This window comes from the organism of the source record quoted next, unplaced genomic scaffold (genome assembly GCF_019419815.1).
Source record: "Pyrus x bretschneideri cultivar Hongxiangsu unplaced genomic scaffold, Pyrus_bretschneideri_v1 Contig29, whole genome shotgun sequence".
Taxonomy (NCBI): domain Eukaryota; kingdom Viridiplantae; phylum Streptophyta; class Magnoliopsida; order Rosales; family Rosaceae; genus Pyrus; species Pyrus x bretschneideri.
Window position 1 is genome coordinate 3884783 of NW_025999601.1, and position 22702 is coordinate 3907484.

The 22702-nt window shown below is 35.9% G+C and overlaps 2 protein-coding genes across 7 annotated transcripts; both read left to right on the forward strand.

Moving 5' to 3' along the window:
• Window positions 1–3837: 3837 nt before the first annotated feature.
• LOC103929876 (beta-amyrin 28-monooxygenase-like) lies at window positions 3838–7914 on the forward strand. The gene is made up of 3 exons (XM_018643159.2): window positions 3838–4866; window positions 6145–6332; window positions 7433–7914. The coding sequence occupies exons 1-3, from the start codon at window positions 3852–3854 to the stop codon at window positions 7736–7738; spliced, it is 1509 nt and encodes a 502-aa protein (XP_018498675.2). The 5' UTR covers window positions 3838–3851; the 3' UTR covers window positions 7739–7914.
• Window positions 7915–13105: 5191 nt separating this feature from the next.
• On the forward strand, window positions 13106–22205 carry LOC103929868 (DNA glycosylase/AP lyase ROS1). Of its 6 annotated transcripts, none has more exons than XM_009339131.3 (20): window positions 13106–13247; window positions 13456–14202; window positions 15049–15984; window positions 16220–16534; window positions 16634–16724; window positions 16819–17656; window positions 17827–17906; window positions 18013–18097; window positions 18185–18276; window positions 18351–18419; window positions 18510–18546; window positions 18647–18729; window positions 19101–19520; window positions 20212–20248; window positions 20335–20392; window positions 20569–20684; window positions 20799–20864; window positions 20981–21095; window positions 21207–21245; window positions 21865–22205. In XM_009339131.3, exons 2-20 carry the CDS (start codon window positions 13479–13481, stop codon window positions 22011–22013), a joined length of 4350 nt encoding a protein of 1449 aa, XP_009337406.2. In that variant the 5' UTR covers window positions 13106–13247; window positions 13456–13478; the 3' UTR covers window positions 22014–22205. The 6 variants fall into 6 exon arrangements, with proteins under 6 accessions (XP_009337406.2, XP_048444773.1, XP_018498677.2 ...); XM_048588816.1 differs by having other exon boundaries at window positions 13165–13247; window positions 13429–14202; XM_018643161.2 differs by having other exon boundaries at window positions 13174–13310.
• Window positions 22206–22702: the final 497 nt, after the last annotated feature.

The following is a 22702-nucleotide window of genomic DNA, read 5'->3' on the forward strand; positions in this document are numbered from 1 at the left end:
CACGAAGAAAGACCCAAAATACTAATTAGTAGAGGGCATTCCTATTCCATACAGGATATAGAACTAGACGATAAATAAAAAGGCATTTTATGCATGCGAGAATTTCAAACATAATGAGAGTAGTGTGACCTAAGAGTAACTCAACTAGACTAAGCAATAACATACTACCACAACAAACCAATATTTTAAGGAAGGAAGATATATGTTCCTAAGTCACGCAAACACATAACAAGATGTGAATGGAAGAATTAATGAATACCCACAACGAAGTATACTGTCTAGTGAAAATCCAAGAGCCAAAAGGGTAAGGTAAGATGACCAAGACAATCAGGCACCATGGACTAATCGACACAATGAGATAAGTTGTAACATCTAACAACCAATACATATCCTATTAATCTAAACCTTTTGCGTACCAGCAATCACAGAACAATCAAACAGCTAAACCTTCTGCTACACTAGAAATGAACAAAAACGCTGCAATTACCAAAAGGATTGTAAGATGCTTACCATAAAACTCATATCAAAATATTCATCAGAGAAGACCAACAAATTCAAGCTTATTGGATGATTCTAACATCTCCTAAATTGCAGATGTCAACACATAACCCGAACCCGATATACACCTTTACTAAAAACCTACAATTTCATTTTTCATTCACCTTTTTATCCTTCTACAAAACTCTGCAACAAAAGTGCCAATAACAATTCCCTTAATTTAATTAATTTGAGTGCCTTATGACATTGGTTTAAGTATAGCTCACATTTTGGGGCTTTCAATATAGATGTGGATTGATATTCATTTTGTCTTGATCTTTTTGTCAGGTCATTTATTGGAATTTCTTAGAAGTTAAACGATGAGATGAAGAATAGAAGATGGGGCTGTTTGCAACGAGTTAATCCAAGAGGAAAGGATAATAAATTGGTGATTAAGCTTGTCAGTTATGGAAAGAGAATGAAACAGACATGGGAAGGCAAAGAACAAGGAACGGTTGAGTTATAATTGACTTAATAATGGGTTGATAAATGACCATTATTCAAGAGCGATATGGAGGTTGTCTTCGCAGCAGCTCAATATAACCATTCCCATTTTTATGTTTTTGGATCAGCTTGCCCCTTCATAATTTTAGACTTTTTCTGATTTTATTTCAGTTTAAATCTCCCTAGCTAAGGCTGGGGGGGAACCTATGTTATGATTATGTAGTTTTATTATTTCGATTCTATTTCGGAGTTTCAATGTCAATTTTATATTGTGGATGTTCAATGGAATTTCTAATTTATTCTATTTTCAGATTGATGAATGTTGGTTATAATTCATAGGTTTAATCATGTTTTTCCTATAGTTTTGTTTCACATTCATGCTTTTAGTGGATTAATAAATTAGTAGATTGCTATGATTTTGACAGAGTAATTTCTTAATATTTTGTGTCGTAGGTACAAATTATATTTGGGATTATTTCTATACGAAATTGAATGGGCATTTTGTTTTGAATATCTACAATGAAAATCACTTTTCAAGTAGTTTTGTTGAGGAAAATTTAATTGCTATATTTTCCGGTTGAGAGTACTTGTTGTTGGTATCTCAGTTGAGTTATAAAAAGGATTCGAAATAGTGAAGTTGCATAGTTGTTGCGGGTGAAACCCTAATGCTTTAGTGTTTTTAATTGTTGAACTTTTCTTCTATAAGTTACATCTCATTCGATATTGTTCTTTGTTCCAATCTTGATAATTATGCGTTCTTTTTCAACACTCTCTAAGGCATACGACACTCGGACTTCGAGTTTAGATTGCTACGCGACACCTGCACTTGGGTTTAATAAGCACCTAACAAGCACACTTTGCCAAGTCTGCTTGTTAAGGAAATTGGATTTCTATATCATCCCTATCAAGGATACTACATGATCCTCTTTTCACAATGGATTCAAGGGAATAATTGTGGACTAATTTAATCAAAATGTGGACCATGTAAATAGTTATGGTTTTGGTTGATGTATCGGCACACTAGTCATATATAGGTCCACACACATTGCTACTAACCTCTGGGTCAATTTTTCTTTGAGGGCACACCATCTGGATTATCCCATAAAGTCTAAAAGATTGGATAATGTCGGAGAGTTTATATCGAAGATTTTTTCTACAAGTATAGCATGTCTTTTGGGTTTGAAATCGAACATCGAATTCCCTATGTTCACTCTAAAACAGTCTCGCAAAGCTATCATAAAGCACAATTAAATTGATTGCCTGGACCTTGGTGAGTGCACTAAGCTTTCAGTTCTTTAATTTAATGTGTACAATCAAATATATAAAATTCAAAAATTCAAATTTAAGAATAAAAGGATGCATGAAATTAAAGAGCTTATTTTGTTCTTATTAGCCTAGGGGTAAAATAGACATAAAATTAAGAAACAAAATATTTAAACCTATGTTAAATCTTATCGGTTGCTTAAATTATATTCGTGAAAATCAAGGTTTGCCGAATTAGTATCGGTTGTATGGACACAAATACTCAAAAGAAATAAGTGCATTGATTGGAAATGTGGTTCGGCCGTTGGAATGACAAACTCTAAAATGTACTTGTAAATATCTAATCATAAAATGGGTTCAGCTTTCAATGTGTTGAACAATGTACCTTGATAACATCTCACTCGCCAATAGACTAATGGGATGACCTATTCCAACAATGACTCATAAATTCCTGATTAATAGAGACTTGGATAGGTAGCCAACCAAACCCGAAGTAGTGCTATTTATTCCAACTCAAGCCTTAATTGCCTGACTCTATCGTAGATTGCTTTCACAATATTGTTTATCCAAGCGAGAGTTTGCGCATAACGTCTGTATGTTGAGTTGAAGATCTACGGATAAAATAATAATAATAATAATAATAAACTAACCACCACGTGCATTAAGTGCAGCGACACTACCACACTCTAACTCAATCAGCCACTATTTGCTAATGAAGACCACGTGCACATGCATCTTTGATCTTTCATCCAATGGAACTCTAGGATATATATATCATGACAATCCCTTCCACCCATTTTTGCGTGACAATAATCCTTCTGATATTTATCCAAATAGAAGACCACATGCAGCTGTGAAATGCCATCTCCTTTCAAATACCATCTCCCCTTTTAAAATACCAAATGTCTGACTTTATCTCCATTCAGTCTAATCAGTTCTCATCACCAGACCATTGCATCAGGAGTCAAAATCTCCAAGGTGGCCAAAGCAACATCACAAATGAATAATAAAAAGATATACCATTTGTCTTCATGTGATAATCATCCCATCTTTCTTGCTTTGAAAATCATATCTATAATAAACACAACCGTGCTTGGATGTACATCCACATTATTCCACCACCATTCCAACTAGCTAGGATCTAGATAATATTAAGTCAAAATAACTGAATAAATTATTAAGAAATAATTATTATAACTAAAATCATAATATTATTCTTAAATGATAAAAATTATTTTAACAATTATGTCATCCATTTGTCTAAAAATATGCTCATTCATTGACCTCGTTTGCTCAGATCAATACGTAAAATCAGGTCCAAACACTTAGATAATGACTTATGTATTTTTTACCTCATCTGGAAGAAGGAGGCAGTAAACAAAGACGGCTGGGCATACAAAAATTAATCTAAAGTCAAAAATTTTGTGGAGACTAGAATTTGGTGTACAAAATTATATGATTCGCGAGAAGGCTTGCTTTGTTGCTTCGAGCTAACTCAGCTATTTTCTTTTAATTCATTGATCCTTCCATTCTTAATATATATATATATAGGATCGATTTATGGCTTGCTTGGGTTCAATACTTGAATTATAAGTAGATCGAGCGTAATGGAGCTTTTGTACATGATCTTAATTAGTTCTGTGCTTACCTGTGTTTCTCTCTACTATGTTTTTAACAATATCCATGTCGCCGGCGGCATGAAAAATGTAAAACTTGATCGTCATCCGCTCCCACCTGGAAGCACAGGATGGCCAATCATCGGTGAAACCCTGGAGTACCTAAGCACGGCTAAAAAGGGTGTCCCGGAAAATTTCGTGTTAGACAGGATAAACAAGTACTTGTCATCCGCCGGCAATTCTTGCAAGGTTTTCAAGACATCGCTGTTGCTTCAAGACATGGCAGTGCTGTGCACTGCGGGAGGAAACAAGTTCCTCTTTTCGAACGAGGAAAAACTGGTCAAGTCGTGGTGGCCGGCTTACTTGGATAAGCTTATCGTTGGTAACTCAGAAAAAACACTCAATATTACTGAGGAGTCCAATCGATTTCGCATGATTCTCGCTCCGTATCTGAAGCCTGCCGGCCTCCAAAAGTATATAGGAACCATGGATTCGGTCACCAAAAAATATTTGGTTACCTATTGGGACCATAAAGATCAAGTGAAGGTTCATCAACATGCAAAGAAATATGCGTTTACGTTGGCATGTAAACTCATGTTAGATACGGAGGATCCACAACTATTGGGCATACTACAAAGGCTATTGAAGGATTTGTCTTCTGGGTTCACGGCATTGCCAATCGATCTTCCGGGCACAACATTTAACCGAGCCATTCGAGCATCGAGGCAACTCAGGGAAGAAATTGAGAAGATTGTGGTTGAGAGGAGGATACAGCTTTCCACTGCTAGTGCCAATAGTATGGTCGACGAAGATGGTGATCACGGAGATATGTTGTCGAGCTTATTGATGGAGACATATAGTGACGGGAAACAGATAACCGAATCGGAGATTGCCGACAAGTTGTACGGTGTTATAGTTGCTGGCCACGACGGTCTAAGCAGTGCGTTGACTACCATTATGATGTATCTGGCGGAGCTTCCTCAAGTCTATGATGCCGTGTTTAAAGGTAATTAAGCTACATTTTCATGGATTTATCATGAATATCCTCAATTAGAATCATTTCTCGTCGTAGTCAAATTGAAATATTATATAAATTATCACAACCCTAGACTTGGTCTCTACTCAAGTTGCAATAACGAATTGGATAATGCTTGCGTGTTGGGGAATGATCGGTTATTCCCCACTTATAAATAATGTATCTTCATAAATAAAACTTTATAATCGAAATAAATTCTTAATATTCATTTGAAGATCATCTATAAAAAAAAAATTATTCAAATTTGATATCGTTTAGTCATTTAAATGTATCAAACAAATCAATGGTTTATAATGAATATGCTATTTGGTACATATACCGTTAATTTATTATGATAAATTTAGATGACTAAACAGGCACCGATTCGAATGATTTTTTGTAAGGATCTTCAAATAAAGATTAAGAGATTGCGCGGTTCCGATTATGAAATCTTATGATCAAGACACCTTATTTGTAAGGAGGAATGCGCACATTTTCTCCAAGAAAGAAATACAAGAATTATCCTAACTAATTTGTAATTCTCTAGGCTCTAGCTCTAGCCAAGTAGAAACAAAATTCTCTATTTAAAATTTAGGAAATCAACCATCATAATCTTCTCATCCAACGTGATTCAGGAAATTGAGGGATTAATATGGCACCTCAATAAATTAGTCTTTTAAGAACCTGCTTGTCAAGTGGCCATGTTAATTAAGAGAAGTAGTGATCGAGGTCAATTATGTGAATTTTGTACGCATGTATTAATTAGGTTTTACAGTTTATTTTTACAAGGATGTATCTTCAGATTTTTTTTTGGGTAAAAATAATTATCTTTAACTAAGGATTTAGAAAATAAATGGTCAATATCATGAAATGACGTTGGGGAGTGGACAAAAATGACTTAGTGCCACATTAACTTGCTAACCAGTTAATAATATGCATGTACATAATTTCACTTTATTCAACTAATTAAGAATAGGTTGCTTACTTACTGACACTTACTGACACTGTACTACCTATTAATAAAAGACTCTTTGTTAACCAAAAACAAAGAAAAATATTATTTTTTATGCATAATTAAAAGAAAATATCAGGAAAAAAATATAGGTACTAAAATAATTTCACACATTTTTTTTTTCCTTTACTCACCCACATGTCATCAAAGCTTGTTTCTATTAAGAGTGTTTAATTTTTTTTTTCTTTTGAACAAAATTAAGAGTATTAATTAAACCCTAACTAATTAATACGGTGGCCAAAATTAAACTTGAACAGAACAAATGGAGATTGCAAACTCAAAAGCAGCAGAAGAGCTGCTGAACTGGGGAGACGTACAAAAGATGAAATATTCATGGAGCGTGGCATGTGAAGCAATGAGATTGTTGCCACCAAGTCTTGGGACTTTTAGAGAGGCCACGACCGACTTCGTTTATGAAGGACATCTAATACCAAAAGGAATGAAGGTAAATTATAATTATAATAATTATTATTAGTATTATTAGAGATGTGATATTCACACACCCCTTTTTACTTCTTCCACACCTTTTTAGTTTTCGGCCGTCGGATCGGATGAATTGAGAAAAATTAACGGACATAAATTAACAAGGGGTGTGTGAGAAGTAAAAAGGAGTGTGTGGATAGCACACCCCTATTATTATTGGGATGGAGATAATTATAAATTAAATAAATCTTACTTCACTAATTATTAATAAATTAAAAGTATTAAAAAAAAACATTTATAGATTGTTATAATCAGCCTTGCTCTCATAAGGTCCTCATTTTGAGGATATGTAAGAACCAAATACATATTAGCCGCAAGATTATATTAGTTTAAATTCAAATGCTTAAGATATTTGACAACTCAATAGACCTTTTAGATCTAAACTAATATAATCTTGTTGCTAATATGCATTTGCTCCTCATAGGTCCTCAAAATGAGAACCATAGGAGAGCAAAACTCTATTATAATAATTTGGGTTAAGCCACACATGCTTATTATAATAAGTTGACATCGAACTTGCTATTTACAGCATTAAAATCTAAGACCTTTTGTTTACAATTGAAGAGAAATATCATTACATTAAGTGACTAATCAAGGGACGAAAGCAAATCCGAGACGTGCACTAGTCTCCTACACTTAATTAAGAGGGACTTTTAATGAATAGGGGTCATTGTTAGAGTCACTCTACAATGTGGTTCATCGTGAACATTTGAGAATTATTTGTGTATGAAAATACTAAAATTGGAAATTGTTTGACTAAATGACCATCACCATGAACATTCCGTTTTTCTCGACAACATTATTATATAGTTAGAGGACTATGGGTTCCTATTTCATTGATTTCCTTGGTAAGGTTGATCCATGAAAGTCAACATAATTGTTTCGTGGATCTACTTTTGATTCCTTTCGGGTAAATATTAAAAAGGGGAACGTCTTAAGTTATGGGGAATATATATGAGCGCACTGGACATGATATAAATGAATCTTTTAATACAATATATATAACTGAACTTAATTTAAACTTGATTACATATGTATATGTATGCATGGATGGATATGCAGTTGTATTGGCATCCGCATTCGACACACAAAAACCCAGAATGCTTCCCAAATCCAGAAAAGTTTGATCCGTCGAGGTTTGAGGGACAAGGACCACCTCCTTTCGCATTTGTTCCTTTCGGAGGAGGACCTCGAATGTGTCCCGGCAAAGAATACGCTCGACTCAAAATACTGGTGTTCATGCACAACGTGGTCACCAAATACAAGTTGGACAAGGTTTTTCCTGATGAGAAATTCATATGGACTCCTGTGCATCTTCCTACGAAAGGACTTCCAATAAAGCTTTTCCCTCACAACAAATCCAAATGACAACGTCGTAAGCCCTTAAAAATAAATAGTGGATGATCAACGATCGTATGATAATATGTAATGATATTGCAAACTGAATTTGGTTTTAGCTATGAGCTGTTGTTATTGTATAAATCTATCTGTTTGTAGTCTACACATGAATCCTATTCATGTATATGATTTCATTAATGAATAAAGATTGTAAAAGTTAACCATGTTTGAATTTAACTTTTTTTTTTTTTTTTTTTTTAAGTTGCCATATTGTTGACCCTAAGAATTACAAAGCCTACGTGGCGTGCAGGCCGAGTAACTAATAAGCTAACTACATCATTCGGTTGAATGCGGGGCGTGCCAACTCGTCGGCCGAGCTCGGCCGAGGAGTAAAATTTATTGATGTTGTGTTGAGCGCGTTGCTGACTTCTTTATCTTGCGACTGCGACCGACGAAGGAACACTCTCGGTCTTTGGGTTCTAGAGCCTGAAGACGAGGCTGCTAGTTCTGCGAAGTTCACAAATCGTCGGCGCCTGATTCGATCACTGTGATTATATTCGTAAGAGTATAGGCACGTCGAATCGACACCAAACTATATGGACACAAGTACTCAAATGTGATGTATGTCTTGATGGTGAATGTAGTTCGGCCGTTAGAATGCCGAACTCTGAAACTCACTTGTGAGTATCCAATCATAGAATCACTCGGCGTCCAGTACACCAAATAACGTAATTCGTAACACCTTACTACGCTGAGAGGGCTAACAAGGTGACCTCTGCCAACAAGGATTCGAAAACCCTTCTCGGCCGAGACTTGGATAGGTAACCAGTCGGCCTCGACGCAGTGCTGTTTATCCAAACTGAAGGTGCTTCTCGGTCGGCTGATTCTGTGGCAACAGTGCTGTTTATCCAAACTGAAGGTGTTCGCCGGGTGCCTCCACAGTGCTGTTTATCCAAACTGAAGGTGTGTCGGCTGAAAAAGAAAAGGAAAAAATCTCAAAGTATTTGAGAGGCTTTGCGCAGGGCAATTGTATGTTGAATTGAAGGTCCTTTTTTGTTGCATGATTTCTTGTATTTATAGCACCCATTCCTTGAGACCGAATCGCGCCCCTATCTGGATTGGGAGTCCTTGTCCCGTTCCAACTTTACTTCGAACAAACCTACTCCCATTAGGACTTTGAACTTTCCCCTCTTCCGAGGCTTTATTCCTTGCTGGCCGGGAATCCTAGTTGCACCAGGACTTCCTCGCCCCTTTTTGTTTATTTGGATTACTCCTTCTTAGGATAGGATTTGACCGACCCTGCTAACTGGCCCGGAATCTATCAAGCAGCCCATAGTAGTTGACATAGCTTTAGGCCGAGCACGACCCTATGCTCGGCCCAACAATATTATTTCGGGCCCAAACACATATATATAGGATTTTCTTTGATACGATTAGTCAATTTAGTTGAAAATTATATTACGTGACAAACATACATATAATATAAAACTACGAATTGTTGCAGTCATATTTAGAATAGAAATGTGATTGTATAAATCCTAGGGAATTCGAGAATATATCTTATATTCCTATTAGGAGTAGATTACCTATTCAATGTTGTAATCCTAAAGGAAAATGTTTTTACCTATCCTACTACTATAAATAAAGGCACAATGGGGTGAATCAAAAACACCTCACAATTAAATCAATCTCTCTTCTCTCTCAATATTGCCAAACCCCTCTCTCTCTCTAAACCCTAGATCGTTCAATCAAATAGGCTTATGATGCGAGAATTATACGCACACAAATTAAACCCTCTTTTTGACAATTGTAGTATAAGTATAAGTAGGGATCGTTCTGGACCGGGGATTAAGAGGGATTGTTAATCACTTGGATTTGACTAAAAAAACGTAAAAACACAATATAAAACACTATACTAGACTCAAAGAATTCAAAAATACTTTAAAACATAAACTAAACAGATTCTAAGCACTAAAGAATAAGAAAGTAAAGGGGGGGTTTGATTTGACGAAATTAACTAAATTGCACAAATTGTAATTAAAGGCAAAACGTAAATATGAATGTGATGAAAATATGGATGATGGAATAGCCAAGGGGTTCTTCTCCACACATGTTACACTTGCATACAAGATTGATTCTTAGTTGGTCTTTCGATAAATTATGAAACTCAACACTCCGGGTTAATTAAGTCCGCTTAAATTAACCGTCAAGTTCTCCTTAAGTTAATGAATTGGATGGGTTAGCGCAACGCAATTCACCACATTCTCCAAACGTCCTTTACGTGAAAAGCACAATAAAGATACAATCAAAGATCATTAAGCATTATGAAAACTATAAGTGTTGACGAGGCATTCGTTACTATGATGAGCATGAAACTCGTGCCAAGAATTCATTTAACGCGATTGTTTATAAGCAACCTCCACTACTTGTGAATATAAGTTCATAACGATTAGGTGAAACTCACTTATATTCTAGCGTCATATTCATGTATGAAAATTAAGCGCGCATTCTTAATAAACATACATAAATAAGTTATCAATCAAACGGTTAAACAAATTGAATCAACAACTTATGAAATTCCAACCAAAGATAATCAATTCATATTGCAAGCATAAACATGTATTTCGAATCACCCCCTAGCTAAAGGGGGTTTAGTTCCTCATAACTTTGAAATCAAAGAAACACCTAAACATTCCAACAACTCAAACTTGAATTGTATGAACGTTTAGGCACTCTTCTCTTCCATTCCTCATACGTACAAAACAAAGAGAATTAAATTATAACTTTGAAATCAAAGAAACACCTAAACATTCTAACAACTCAAACTTGAATTGTATGAACGTTTAGGCACTCTTCTCTTCCTCGTTGTTGTAGCACAAGGTCTAAGGAGATGTTTAGGGCTTTAGGTGTATGTGGAATGGAGTGGGGAGTGGTTGGAGATGGAAGCAATGGAGGAGAAAAACTGCAGAAAATGGAAGAGGTTGCACGGTATAGAATGGGCAGTTTTGTGTTGTGTGTTGTGTTGTGAATGGAATGAATCAATTGTGGCTGCAATGCATGCTTATTTATAGGTAAATGAGAGGGAACATGACAGCTAGGAATAGGTGGAAATGTGGCTGCAAGTTTGGTGAATGATTATGAGTGAATGCATGTGCATGTGGCTAGGTTGGAAAGCTGAAATGATGAAGTGGGATGCTGGAAATGCAAAGGGGAAAGCTGGAAAGGCAAAGGTTATGCATGGCAAAGGGTGTTTTGGTGCTTGAAATGCATGTGTTTGCATGTGAATTAAAACTAGAGTGAATGATGATGAATGTATGTGGATTAGTGATTAAAGAATAAATGGATGTGCTGGAATTGAATGGAATGCACGACATAGTGTAGTTTTTGGTGCATGTGGCTGCAATGTTGTGCAATGATGGAGGAATAAGTGCATGTGGTTGAATTGGTGGTGAATGTGCATGGCAAAGAATGGATTTGGCTGCAATGGTGTGTAATTGGGGTAGGGTTTAAGTGCATGAAATGGACCCAAATTGCTCCCCCTTGCATGGCAAGGAATGGTGTTTGTGTTAAGCCCATAGCAAGGTGAATATAATTGGGTTAGGGCCATTGTTTTGTGTCCTCAAGTGCATACTAGGCCTTCAATTTCATCCAACACTTGGGCTCCAAGCATAAGCTATCCATCCTTAGCCCAATAGTGCTCCAAAAGGCCCCAAAACACTCCACAATGCATCCTTTCGTCAAACACGTCTTATGATCCTGAAAACACACAAAAGAAGCATAAAGGACTAAAATAACTAAAGAAACATAACGTAAATGTACGAGAACAAGCCATTTAAGTCGCATGAATATGCTCTTATCAGCTTACAACACGAATAATATTTTTTTGTCGAGATGGCTATATAACTCGTAAGACTACATTTTACTAGACTTGTTGTAGAATAACGGAAACAAGTCTCTTATTTACAGGAGAAAACTAAATCAAACCTTAATCCTTAATGGGCAAATAATTTGCCATTTAGTATTATGGTCTAGATTCCTCTTCACTTGTAAGTGAGAGGTTTTAAGTTCGATTATTACTAAAGACGAATTTAAACATTACTAACCTAAAGTGAGGCTTAACCCACTCTCCCACCCCCAACGGTTTTCCCAAACTTATATGCAGTACTTGCGTATCCCTCACTCGTCTCCCTGTAAAAGATAATCATATTTTTAAAACATAATAATATGAATTATTTATCGCATTGGAAAATCTCCTCTCTTCTTAATGGTTTTCCCGCTGGCACTAGGCAAGCTCTCCCTTTTAATAATTTGTATTCTGACTGCCTTGTGATTTACTTTTTAGTTTATGGTTTCTTGCAAAAAAAACCTTAATGGTTTTCAAAAGCTAACTTTAGTCCAGTTTTTAAGATTAGAAATATTTTTTATATGTCATATGAATTTATACTCTTTTTTAAATTTGTCATATAAAACTAAAATTTTAAACGATTTGTGATATCAATATTCGAAAATCATTAATTTGTCATCTAATTCTACCCTGTTAAGTTTTTCATCCAAAATAATGCAATCACATGACTTATTTTCAAGGTTATTTCGAACATTTCAACTCTTCACCCCGATTGCCTTCAAAGTTATTTTGTACATTTCAACTTTTTTTTTTTTAATGAACATGATTGATAAATGAATTCTCAAAGCGTGTAATTAGTTAAACTTCATGTTCGTGAGCCTAATGTACATTTTAGTAGTTCACCGTAAATTTATGAAACAAACGTGACATGTTTTTCTTTTCGTACCAAAAAATAAGTAGATAACTTGTAAAAAAGAAGGCAAAAGTTGAAAGTCAGTTTATTGCCCACCCCAGTATACATATATATTTGTATAAAAATAACAAATGATAAACTTGTGAGAAAATAAGGTCAAAAGTTCAAAATAACTGTTTTTGTGGATGAAACACTTAAAGAATTAAGGTAAAATAATAAATTAATGATTTTATAAATAACAACAAACTCACGCTACAAAAAAGTAATTGACATGAAAAGTTGCATCTCTTTTTAATATTTTCATGTCACTGTTGAATAGTGACTCGAGATTTTTTTGAACCAGAAAATTTTCAAGCACTAACGGAAAAAAAAAAAAACAGTTGCCACCACTAGTAACAAAATATTACGGTTAAATAAATTTAATATAATTTACCTGCTACACAAAATTTAAAAATTAAAACGATTTAACATGCAACTTCATAATATCATACGAGCATGTGTCATTATATTACAGTCATATTGAAAAATTTCTTCCATATAATCGCATTGAAAAATTTCTCGCTTGCTTGAGACTCAGGTAAGTTGAACCGAGTCAAACTCTTAATTACTTCCCTAAGCTAAAATAACGTATTTGGTTCCATAAAGAACTCTAACTCACCGTTATTAATAATTATCCTTCAAAGTAGCAGATAGATTCTCGACATAGATCCTCTAACCCTTTTAAACTAACTAAACCCAAGTAAAAAATTACGGCAGATTTTGCTAGCTTGGTTTGTTATCAGGTAAATTCCCGTTTCTGCAAAATTTGTGCTCTCCTTTCCCTCAGCCGGCCATGCATGGCTGAAGTAATTGACTTTTTTTTTTTTTTTTTTTTTTCTTGTGCTGTGATTGTGTGCCCGTATTGTTTATGCTAATATTTGTGATCAATTTACTGTCTCTGTTTTCGTTTTATTAGTTTCTCAGTTGTTTTTTTGATAACTGGTTTCTCAGTTGTTTGGTAACTTGAATTCGGCATGGCCGAACTGCAAGTATACCAGAGGAGAGAACCTGTTTCCAGAGACAATGCCATGGAAGAAGAAGCGAAAGAGGAGGTGGTTCAGAATCGGAAGCAGGGTTTGTGGGTGCCACAAACGCCTGCAAAGCCTGCTACAGGGAGGACACAAAAATCATATTTCAGAAGACGATTCAAGAGCAATTCGGGACAAAATAATAGCGTAGTGGTGAGTGATTCCCAAGTGGAATTGGAGCGTTCTGATGGGGTTTCTGTGTTTTCTGCTGCTGCAACTTCTTCAGAGGAAAACACTTGCCTGATCGACCCAATTGAAGAATGTCCTAGAGAGGAGGAAAAGGTACAGAATTTGGGTGGAATTGGAAGCACAAATTTGGGTTCTGTTGGGTTGTTCGATTTGAATAAGATTGTGTTGGAATGTGATGAGGGTTGTGTGAGTTTTTCTCATGGGGGTTCCGAGGATGCAAGCCAAAGTTGTTTAGAGGGATTAGTGGCAGCAGAAGAGGTTGCGGCGAATGATGGTGAAATTTTGACAGTTGGGGAGGAGCTGGTGTTGCAGGGGATAATTGTAAAACCTCCAATTTCTCAGTCATCAACAAATGCAACTAAAAGGGGTTTATTTGAAAAGATAAACGGTTGTTTCATTCCGGTTGCGCAAACTCGTATCAATGAAGAAAAGCTGCAGCAGGGGTCTGCCATTCCAGATGGTATGTCGCAATGCAAGTCCGGTAAGGATTCTGTTCAAGTTGATTTATCTGTTTACTTACTGTTTTTGGGCTTAATTGGATTACAAGTCCCGGTAGTCGAAAGAAAACCTATCTGGTATAAACTAACAAATTTAAACCTGTCCATTAGGATTTAAGTCCAAAATTAAAGCTACGGAAGTCTCCGTTAATTGTTAGCGTAAGAGACCAATCATCTCTTCTTTGTTACTAAAGATTGTCGCACCATTTGGAGCAAGAAGGAAACGTTTCTTTGGTCTTGTGAGAATCTGAGATTTGTTCTTGGCTCATCTGCCTGTGAGAGTGATTTGGGTTGTGAGAGCCTCTAAACACTTTTGTAGTCTCCATTTGATATTAATGAAATTTTCCTCGGGATCTCCAAGCTGAACGTAGGCTTATGCCGGACCAGTATAATTCCTCGTAACTTTCTTTATCATATTTTGCCTTGTTACATATTGGCCTCATAGCTGAAGCTTCGGCACAACAGGATTGAGTTTATTGAAGTGTTGAGATTTCAATTTTGACGAGGGACGAAAAATGAGAGCAAAAGAGATAAGAAAGGAGAGGATCCTATTACTTTGTGTTACTGTTTAAGGATTTTAAATTTGCATGTTAAGACAAAGTAAATCAATTGTTGAACTTGAGGAACAGGATTTTATAATATTAACATGAATTTTACAACCCGAAGTTACTGGTTGTTGCTTACTTGTGAGAATTGGAAAGCATCCATTCAACCTGTATCAGAGTAATGTCTACTGTAATTCCAGATGGCATCACACGCTTATATACTTTCAGTTCTTGCTGATATTACTGGTTGCTTTCAATATTCTGAGATTGTGTAATTGGCTGCAGGTGATCAACAAAATCAAGAAAGTGTTAAGCAGGAGGATATCATCCATCGGGCAGAAAACAAGAATCGGACGTCCAATGCAGCAAATTTTATGGGAGGCTCCAAATTTCCTAGCACTTCGAGCCCATCTCAGAAAAAGAAAAACTTGAAAAGAAGCCCAGATGGTGGTATAGATTTGAATGAAGGGCCACAAAAGAAACCGAAGAAGAAAGTATATAGGCCGAAAGTGGTATGTATAGGAAGACCAAGGCCTATAGAGCCTAAGACCCCAAAGAAGGCAACACCAAAGCGTCCTGCTTCAAAACCAAAGACACCAAAGCCTACAACTAAAATGCATGTTTCTTCCGACAAAAATATGTCAGCCGAGAAGTCTTCAAGCAGCCCCAAACACTTGGCCCCCATAGAAGTCACCTTGGGTAAGGTTGCATTTTCTGTGTCAGACGGAGCAACTCTAGATGGTGACCTGAAAATTAAATCAAACACGGAGAATGCCATCATTCTAGCGACTCCTCCACAAAAAGTTAGAGCTAGTCAAGGAGCACTTATGAATCTCAGTTGTAGAAAAAATTTAGGACTGAACATTCCAGCTACATGCAGGAAACAAAGGTTGGCGAGGAGGAGGCGGGAAGAAGATTGTTGGTCGACAATAGCTAGATATTTTCTTGAGAGGGAAAGATACCTTCTCAAAGGGCTTGGTGACAAAAATCAGGGACATGCTTCATTCCAAAAAACAGAAACCACAGATCTAATTGGTGCACTGCAGCCACTGATTATGACAAGGAAGAAAAGATCAAAGGGACATACTCGGGGACGGAATGGAGGGTTGGTGACAGAGAAATGGACTAACATGGGACATTCCCTTAATATAGAGCTTCACAATGGTGAATGTGAAGGACATCCATCTAAGCATGAGGGCCCTTGCTCCACCAACATAAGAGGTATCTATATTTTGCATAATTTGGGACATTGTACCCTCCTGTATTAATTTAGAGTTTCATAACCATAAAAGTGACAGAAGCCTACTGAAAAATGAGATATTGGGGCTGACATACAAATTGATAGGTACTTTGGTAGAGATTATTTTTCTTTCATTGAGTGTACGCTATCGGAAGCAAATTTAAGTGAATGCCACTGTAAATCATTTTGTAAGAGTCTCTTTTGCATTTGGTGCAGATTCACAGGAAGATAATATCAGTCCGTTTGTACAGAAATGTCCAGATATCAGCCATGGAGTTAACCATGACAAAGATGTACATGTTCCCAGCAATGACCATGGCATTCTAGTTCCATACAAGGACAAGCACAGTAAAAGGCGTCCAGAGCTTTCTCCCACAGACCTTGAACGAGTTAAGTCATGGAAACTTCAATTACAAGCGAAGGTTAATGAGGGTCAAGAGAAAGAAAGTGAAGAGGAATGGTGGACGAATGAAAGAGAAGTCTTACATGGACGGATTAATCTACTTATGTCCCGGATGAACACAATCCAAGGTACAACCTTACTAGCAATTGATTCCAGCTAATACTTGTTGAAAATGTTACAGAAAATTATATTCTAAATTCCTAACAGTAAAACTATATTCTGAACAGGAGATAGGAAATTTTCACCCTGGAAAGGTTCTGTGGTGGACTCAATAGTTGGAGTTTTCCTAACTCAAAATGTGTCGGATCATCTTTCAAGGTAACTCAAAATCTGCTATAGTAGATTTTCTCAATTATATTTCTTCTGTTTGAGGTTCCTAATGAGACTATTAACAGATTATTCTTTTCTACAGCAACGCCTTCATGTCACTTGCTGCCAGATTCCCTTGTCAGTCCCATTCCAACGAAACAGATTGTGAATACACAAACATGGTTGTCACCCAAGAATCAGTTGGAAGTAATATTCTTGCTATCATGCCAAAATCTGAGGAGGAGTTACACACAGGTGAAGTGGCACTCTCAATGGACTATAGACACAAAGAGTCAAGCTCTGACAAACCCAATGACCTTGAAGGGTCGTCAACGCCATTGTGTGATTTCCACAACCCTCCTGAGGTTTCCCAAATTGGTTTCAGTGAAAAGGTAAATCATCTCAGAGTCTCGGAAGATAATGTTGTGTCAGATAACTGTGGAGTTCAGGTAATCTCCGAAAAAGTTGAGTTTCATACATCTGTAGAAATGTCTAGTCTGCCACCGCTGTGTTCCCAAACAAAAGATGTGATCGTAGAACCAAACGATGAGAGTTATCTTTGTTCTCAGAATATGCTGGTGGATAAGCCTGAGAGCCCAGTTGATACTATAATCCAAAATCTTGTGGAACCACCTAATGAGGCCAACAACTTCAACCAGGTAAATCAGAAAGGAGAGAAACCGGATTTAAATGATCAACAATCAGACATGAAATTTGATAAGACGACGAAAGCTCCTCGAAGAAGAAAAAACAAGAAGGCTATAGTGAAGACTAAACTTAGTTGGGGGTGGTGTAAAAGTATATTTTCAACCAGTAGAGAAAGAAATAGGAATCACATGGATTCAGCAGACTGGGAGGCAGTTAGAATTGCAGAAGTTGGTCAGATTGCTGCGGCTATTAAAGTGCGTGGCCAACACAATATGATTGCAGGACGAATCAAGGTAAAACAAATTTATTCTTATTCTCATATTCGGGAATTTTGGACAAAAAGACTTTCATAATATTTTCTTTACATGAAACATCATATTAACAGTCAAGTACTTTTATTTGATGTTGCACAATTTTTTTTCTCTTCACAAATTCTAACGACTACTTTTACTCAATGTTACAGAAATTTCTTAACCAAGTACATGAGGATCATAAACAAATAGACCTCGAGTGGTTAAGAAATGCCCCGCCTCAGTTAGTAACGTAAGTATGCATTTACAGTATAAGCTTGATAAAAGGTTCCAATCATTTAATCCTAGTTATATATTGCTTCGTGAAAATTTAATCATTCAACCATTTATAATTGTAGGAAGTACCTAAGAGAAATTGAGGGCATTGGATTGAAAAGCATGGAGTGTGTGAGACTTTTGGCACTCCAACATGTAGCTTTCCCGGTATGATTTAAATGATTATTGTGCAACGACTAAATGCGAACTATGCTTTCATAAATTCAAAGATGAATTCTTCTTGTCTTCTATTAGGTGGATGTAAATGTTGGCCGGATAGCGATTCGTCTAGGGTGGGCTCCCCTTGAACCATTGCCTGAACAAGTTCAACTACATGTATTAAAACAGTAAGTATATAGTACTATACTAACAAGAGATATTACATGTATATCTGTTGACGGTATCTAAATTTTATGTGTAGGATGCCACTGTTGGATACCATTCAGAAGTATCTTTGGCCACGGCTAAAAACCTTGGATCCAAAAACATTGTAATTTTCAACATCCGTTAGGATTATTTTTACAAAAAATCATCTTTGATAAAGTAAAACTCGTACTCATGTTAGTATATTTTTCAACAGGTACGAACTACATTACCAAATGATAACCTTTGGAAAGGTAATACATTTTTGCAGAGTAATTATTTGAAGCAGAAATGTGATTTTAAAATTCGTTAAATATATTTATACATAATGGGTGTGTTTCTATATTTATGCAGGTCTTTTGTACAAAGCAAAAGCCAAATTGCAATTCTTGTCCAATGAAGGGAGAGTGCAGACATTACGCTAGTGCATTTGCAAGGTTTAAATTTTTAATTCGAGCTCTATATCACTTATATATACAGTGAGATTTTAAAAAAAAATGTAGAAAATGAGAAAGTATTTACTGCAAAAAGATAAAAAAAAATTTAAAATTTGTAATTTAACGGCAAGTGGTGGGATTTAGGATATATCATTGTGCCGAGTCATTGTACATGAAATTTTAGATATTGCAATGTTCGCTATTGAAAAAAAAGGATAGTAACAATACAGTATTAAATATTTTACACTATTAGTTTATTATCTTGGTAGTTTCTTGCTTTTATGTCCATTACATTACAGACCTTTTCAGATGCATTGTAACTTTGAATCTCTTGGTGTATGATATGTGTCTAATGTACATGTTTGATACAGCGCCAGGCTTGCCTTACCAGGGCCAGAAAAGAAGCCAGGTTCAACAAAGAACGGTAGTTCTACCGATCCCTTGATGATGGCTCTTCAGGCACTCAATCCACCAACTGTCTCCTCTCTTGAGGTCAGCCTTGACTCAAAATACCAAAGCAAAAGTTGTGAACCTATCATTGAGGAACCATCATCACCGCAGCCTGAATATACAGAAACATCATTAAGAGACATTGAAGATCTTTTTCTTGATGACCCTAATGACATGCCAACAATTAAAATGAGAGATGAAAGATTTTCAACAATATTAGAGCCGTACACAGGTGTATTTCAAGAAAACGATATGGCAACAGGATTAGTTCCTTCCCGATATGCAAATTTTCAAGCTCCCAAATCGAAGGATGCTTTCCGCTTATGCACGAAGCACCTAGTGTAAGTTGGGTTTGCCTTTTTCATTTCTTTAGAAAGTTATAAATTCATATGAAAAATAAAGAGTAACCTTTGCATTTAGTAATTTAATTTTTAACCTTAACCGTTAGTGTCCACGAATTCTCTCTTATACAAATTAATTTCTCAAGGAAATCCCTCAATGGAAACTCCCGCTCCTTGCATGTTAGTTGTCGTGACACATTTCTCTCTCATGGTTCTCTTTCTCATATAAACTCACATGATTTGGTCTTTTTCTAGACAAATCAATTTTTCTGGTCTTATTTCTTAGTATAATCATTCATTTGGTCCTTTTCATGCTGCTATACATATGAGATATCAGACCTATTCTTTTTATTTTTGTTTTTGACATAAGATGTTTTTGATATAATGCAAGAGAAAAACCATTAGCAGAAGGTTGAAAATTTGTGATTAATGATGAGCATGAGCTTCAATGAGAGAAAAATGATGCCAAATCTTTGTTTTAAGAGAGATAATTGGTGGATATAGAGGGTGAGGTTGAATTAAATAATTAATAAATTTTTATTTCACAGAAAAAATAAAATAAATGCAAAGGTTAACTATTGTCTGTGTTTTGACATATGACATAATCCTTGTGGGAATTTTTCAGATAAATCCCCAAAATGCTGTGCTATGATATTTCATTGCATCGTAACTTATTTTAATTATCATGCAGCTATGTTCTTCCAGATTATCATCCTCTATTGCAGACTGTAAGTCATTTACTATTCTTTTCCTGTGCAAAAGTGTTTTCAGCTGCATAGTGGTATGTAAACCTCTCATAATTTTAATGTCACAGCTAGAAAACAGAGATCCCGATGATCCATGCCCATACCTTCTTGCTATATGGCCATCAGGTATTACATGACTGGAGCAAACAATATTTATAACTGCAATGTGTTTATATGTGAAAGATTCGTGTTTTCAAAAGTTCAAGGACTGTGAGGTCTAAAAGTTAGAGCATACTAACTTGAAAATAAGATTCAATGTTGGAATATGTGCTAATCAAATTATGTGGAAATGTGATTATCAGATGAAAAACGATGCGATCCTCAGGAGTCGAGAGAATTGAGCAATATTGTAGAGCCATCTTTTTCACTTAATAATCATTCACAAGCAGCTTCACAAATGGTTCGTGGAACACTTTTGGTGAGCAACACTCAGGGTCCACAAACACTTCTACATTCTTTTAAAGTCCCAACTTGCAGCAAGTACGTTAGACAATTATGGAGAATGACATAATATAAAATGATGCATAAACAGATGCCGTGTCGAACTGCAACAAGGGGGAGCTTTCCACTCAACGGGACATACTTTCAAGTGAATGAGGTGAGTTTACTCACAATTTCTCCAATAATATATATATTTTTTTGTCAGCATATACTGTCAGGTATTTTAGATCAAGCTACCATACTAGAACACATGTATATATCATCTCCTTGCAGATATTTGCTGACTATGAAACCAGTATACGCCCCATTGAAGTTCCTAGATCAAGCTTATGGAGTCTAGCTAGGTTAACTGTATACTGTGGGTCCTCAACATCTTCAATCCTTAAAGGTAAACAAACCTTCAGTCGCCTTCAGTTTGGCATGTTATGCTGCTAGATCATCAAATGACATGGTTGATATGGCGAATCATGTGCATCTCAATAATGTCTTCTTATTGCAGGCTTACAATTGAACGAAATTAAGGACTGCTTTGTGAAAGGTTTGTAACTTCTGCCCCTGCTACTATGTATTTACATCATCGATTTGGTATGAGAAATCCATCGTTTTTCATAGAAGTAGCAATGACAACCTAGATAGTTTGCATCACCATAAGTCAGATTAGTATGGGAAAAAAAGAATTAAAATGAAAGAAATAACTAAAAGATTTATGGGTTCAAACTGTGGAATAGAACGAAGCATGATCACACAAATCGTCATAGAAAAATTAAAAAGAGTAATGAGAATAACCAAATAACGTATTTCAAATTGTGCATGTTTGATGAAACAGTCTTATTTGTAATCTTCACACATCTTGATAATTGGAGGGCAAAAATGAGCGATTAAGTATGATATAGTAGGAACTATTTAATGCTATTGTTGTTGAATGTGAACTATTGTCTTAATGGTATAACTTGAAAACTGAAGTTGCAAACATGAAATTATCTTTGTAATTTAGTTGCATCTATGTGCATCTTACAACAAACTACTTTATTAAGAAAATTTATAAGGAAGAAAATACAGAAGCGATCTGATCTGGCCTGCGAGCATATATAGCCATCTCATGTTACGATATGAAATTTAACAATAATTCTAAATTATCTTGAACTTTTCCCTTTCAGGTTTTATCTGTGTCCGAGCCTTCAACCGGAAAACACGCGCTCCTGAAGAACTTTCAGATAGATTCCACGTTCGACCAACTAAGAAAGGAGACAAAGGAGGCAAGGGAGGCAAGGGAGGCAAGAAGAACAAAAAAGAGGATGAGTTGTGAATCGGAGGAGATGATGATGCAAACACTAGATGATAAAAATATTCTTAAAATGTGCAGTTTCGTACACACAAACTAGTTATAATTCTTTTCGTCAAATTTGGATGCATAAAGTAGATTTCCAATTTAGCGGAATATAAACATTTATCAATAACTGCCTTTGAAGCCTCTAATGAGAAAGAAAGAGACGTCATATATGTAGGTTTTTCTGACAAAATAAATCTGTGCCATCTTTTGCACAATATGAGCATGTAAATTTTTTAGGGGAGCATTGTTGCTCACCACCATAATTATAGTCTATGCTCATCATACAACTAATCATCTGTCACGTGTTATTTTACTCAACTCTGGTTAACTTTTACATTAAATATTAATTTTCTTTTTTTTAAAAAAAAAAAAATTAATTAAGATTAAGTGAAATGACACATATTAGATGATAGGTGTATGATGAGCATGCATCATAATTTATGGTAATGAGCAAAAAGTGCACCCATTTTTTAGTGTTGAGAGAAGGCATCATCTATTCATAGAGTGGAGGATGCAAGAGGTTTCATTTTATGCTTTCGCTTTTCCACGGCCTCTGGTTAGGTAAGATTTTTTTTTACACCAACGATTTTGGGGGAGGGAGACTTAAGCTGAAACATGGAAGTCATGGGTGAACATTCGTATCTTACTAAGCTATATAAGCCCTT

Coding starts and splice junctions, on each gene's coding strand:
- LOC103929876 (XM_018643159.2), top strand. CDS start 3,852: ATGGAGCTTTTGTACATGATCTTAATTAGTTCTGTGCTTACCTGTGTT. Junction 4,867..6,144: donor CTATGATGCCGTGTTTAAAG/GTAATTAAGCTA, acceptor AAACTTGAACAG/AACAAATGGAGATTGCAAAC. Junction 6,333..7,432: donor TAATACCAAAAGGAATGAAG/GTAAATTATAAT, acceptor ATGGATATGCAG/TTGTATTGGCATCCGCATTC.
- LOC103929868 (XM_009339131.3), top strand. CDS start 13,479: ATGGCCGAACTGCAAGTATACCAGAGGAGAGAACCTGTTTCCAGAGAC. Junction 18,098..18,184: donor TCCAACATGTAGCTTTCCCG/GTATGATTTAAA, acceptor GTCTTCTATTAG/GTGGATGTAAATGTTGGCCG. Junction 21,246..21,864: donor TAAGGACTGCTTTGTGAAAG/GTTTGTAACTTC, acceptor TTTCCCTTTCAG/GTTTTATCTGTGTCCGAGCC.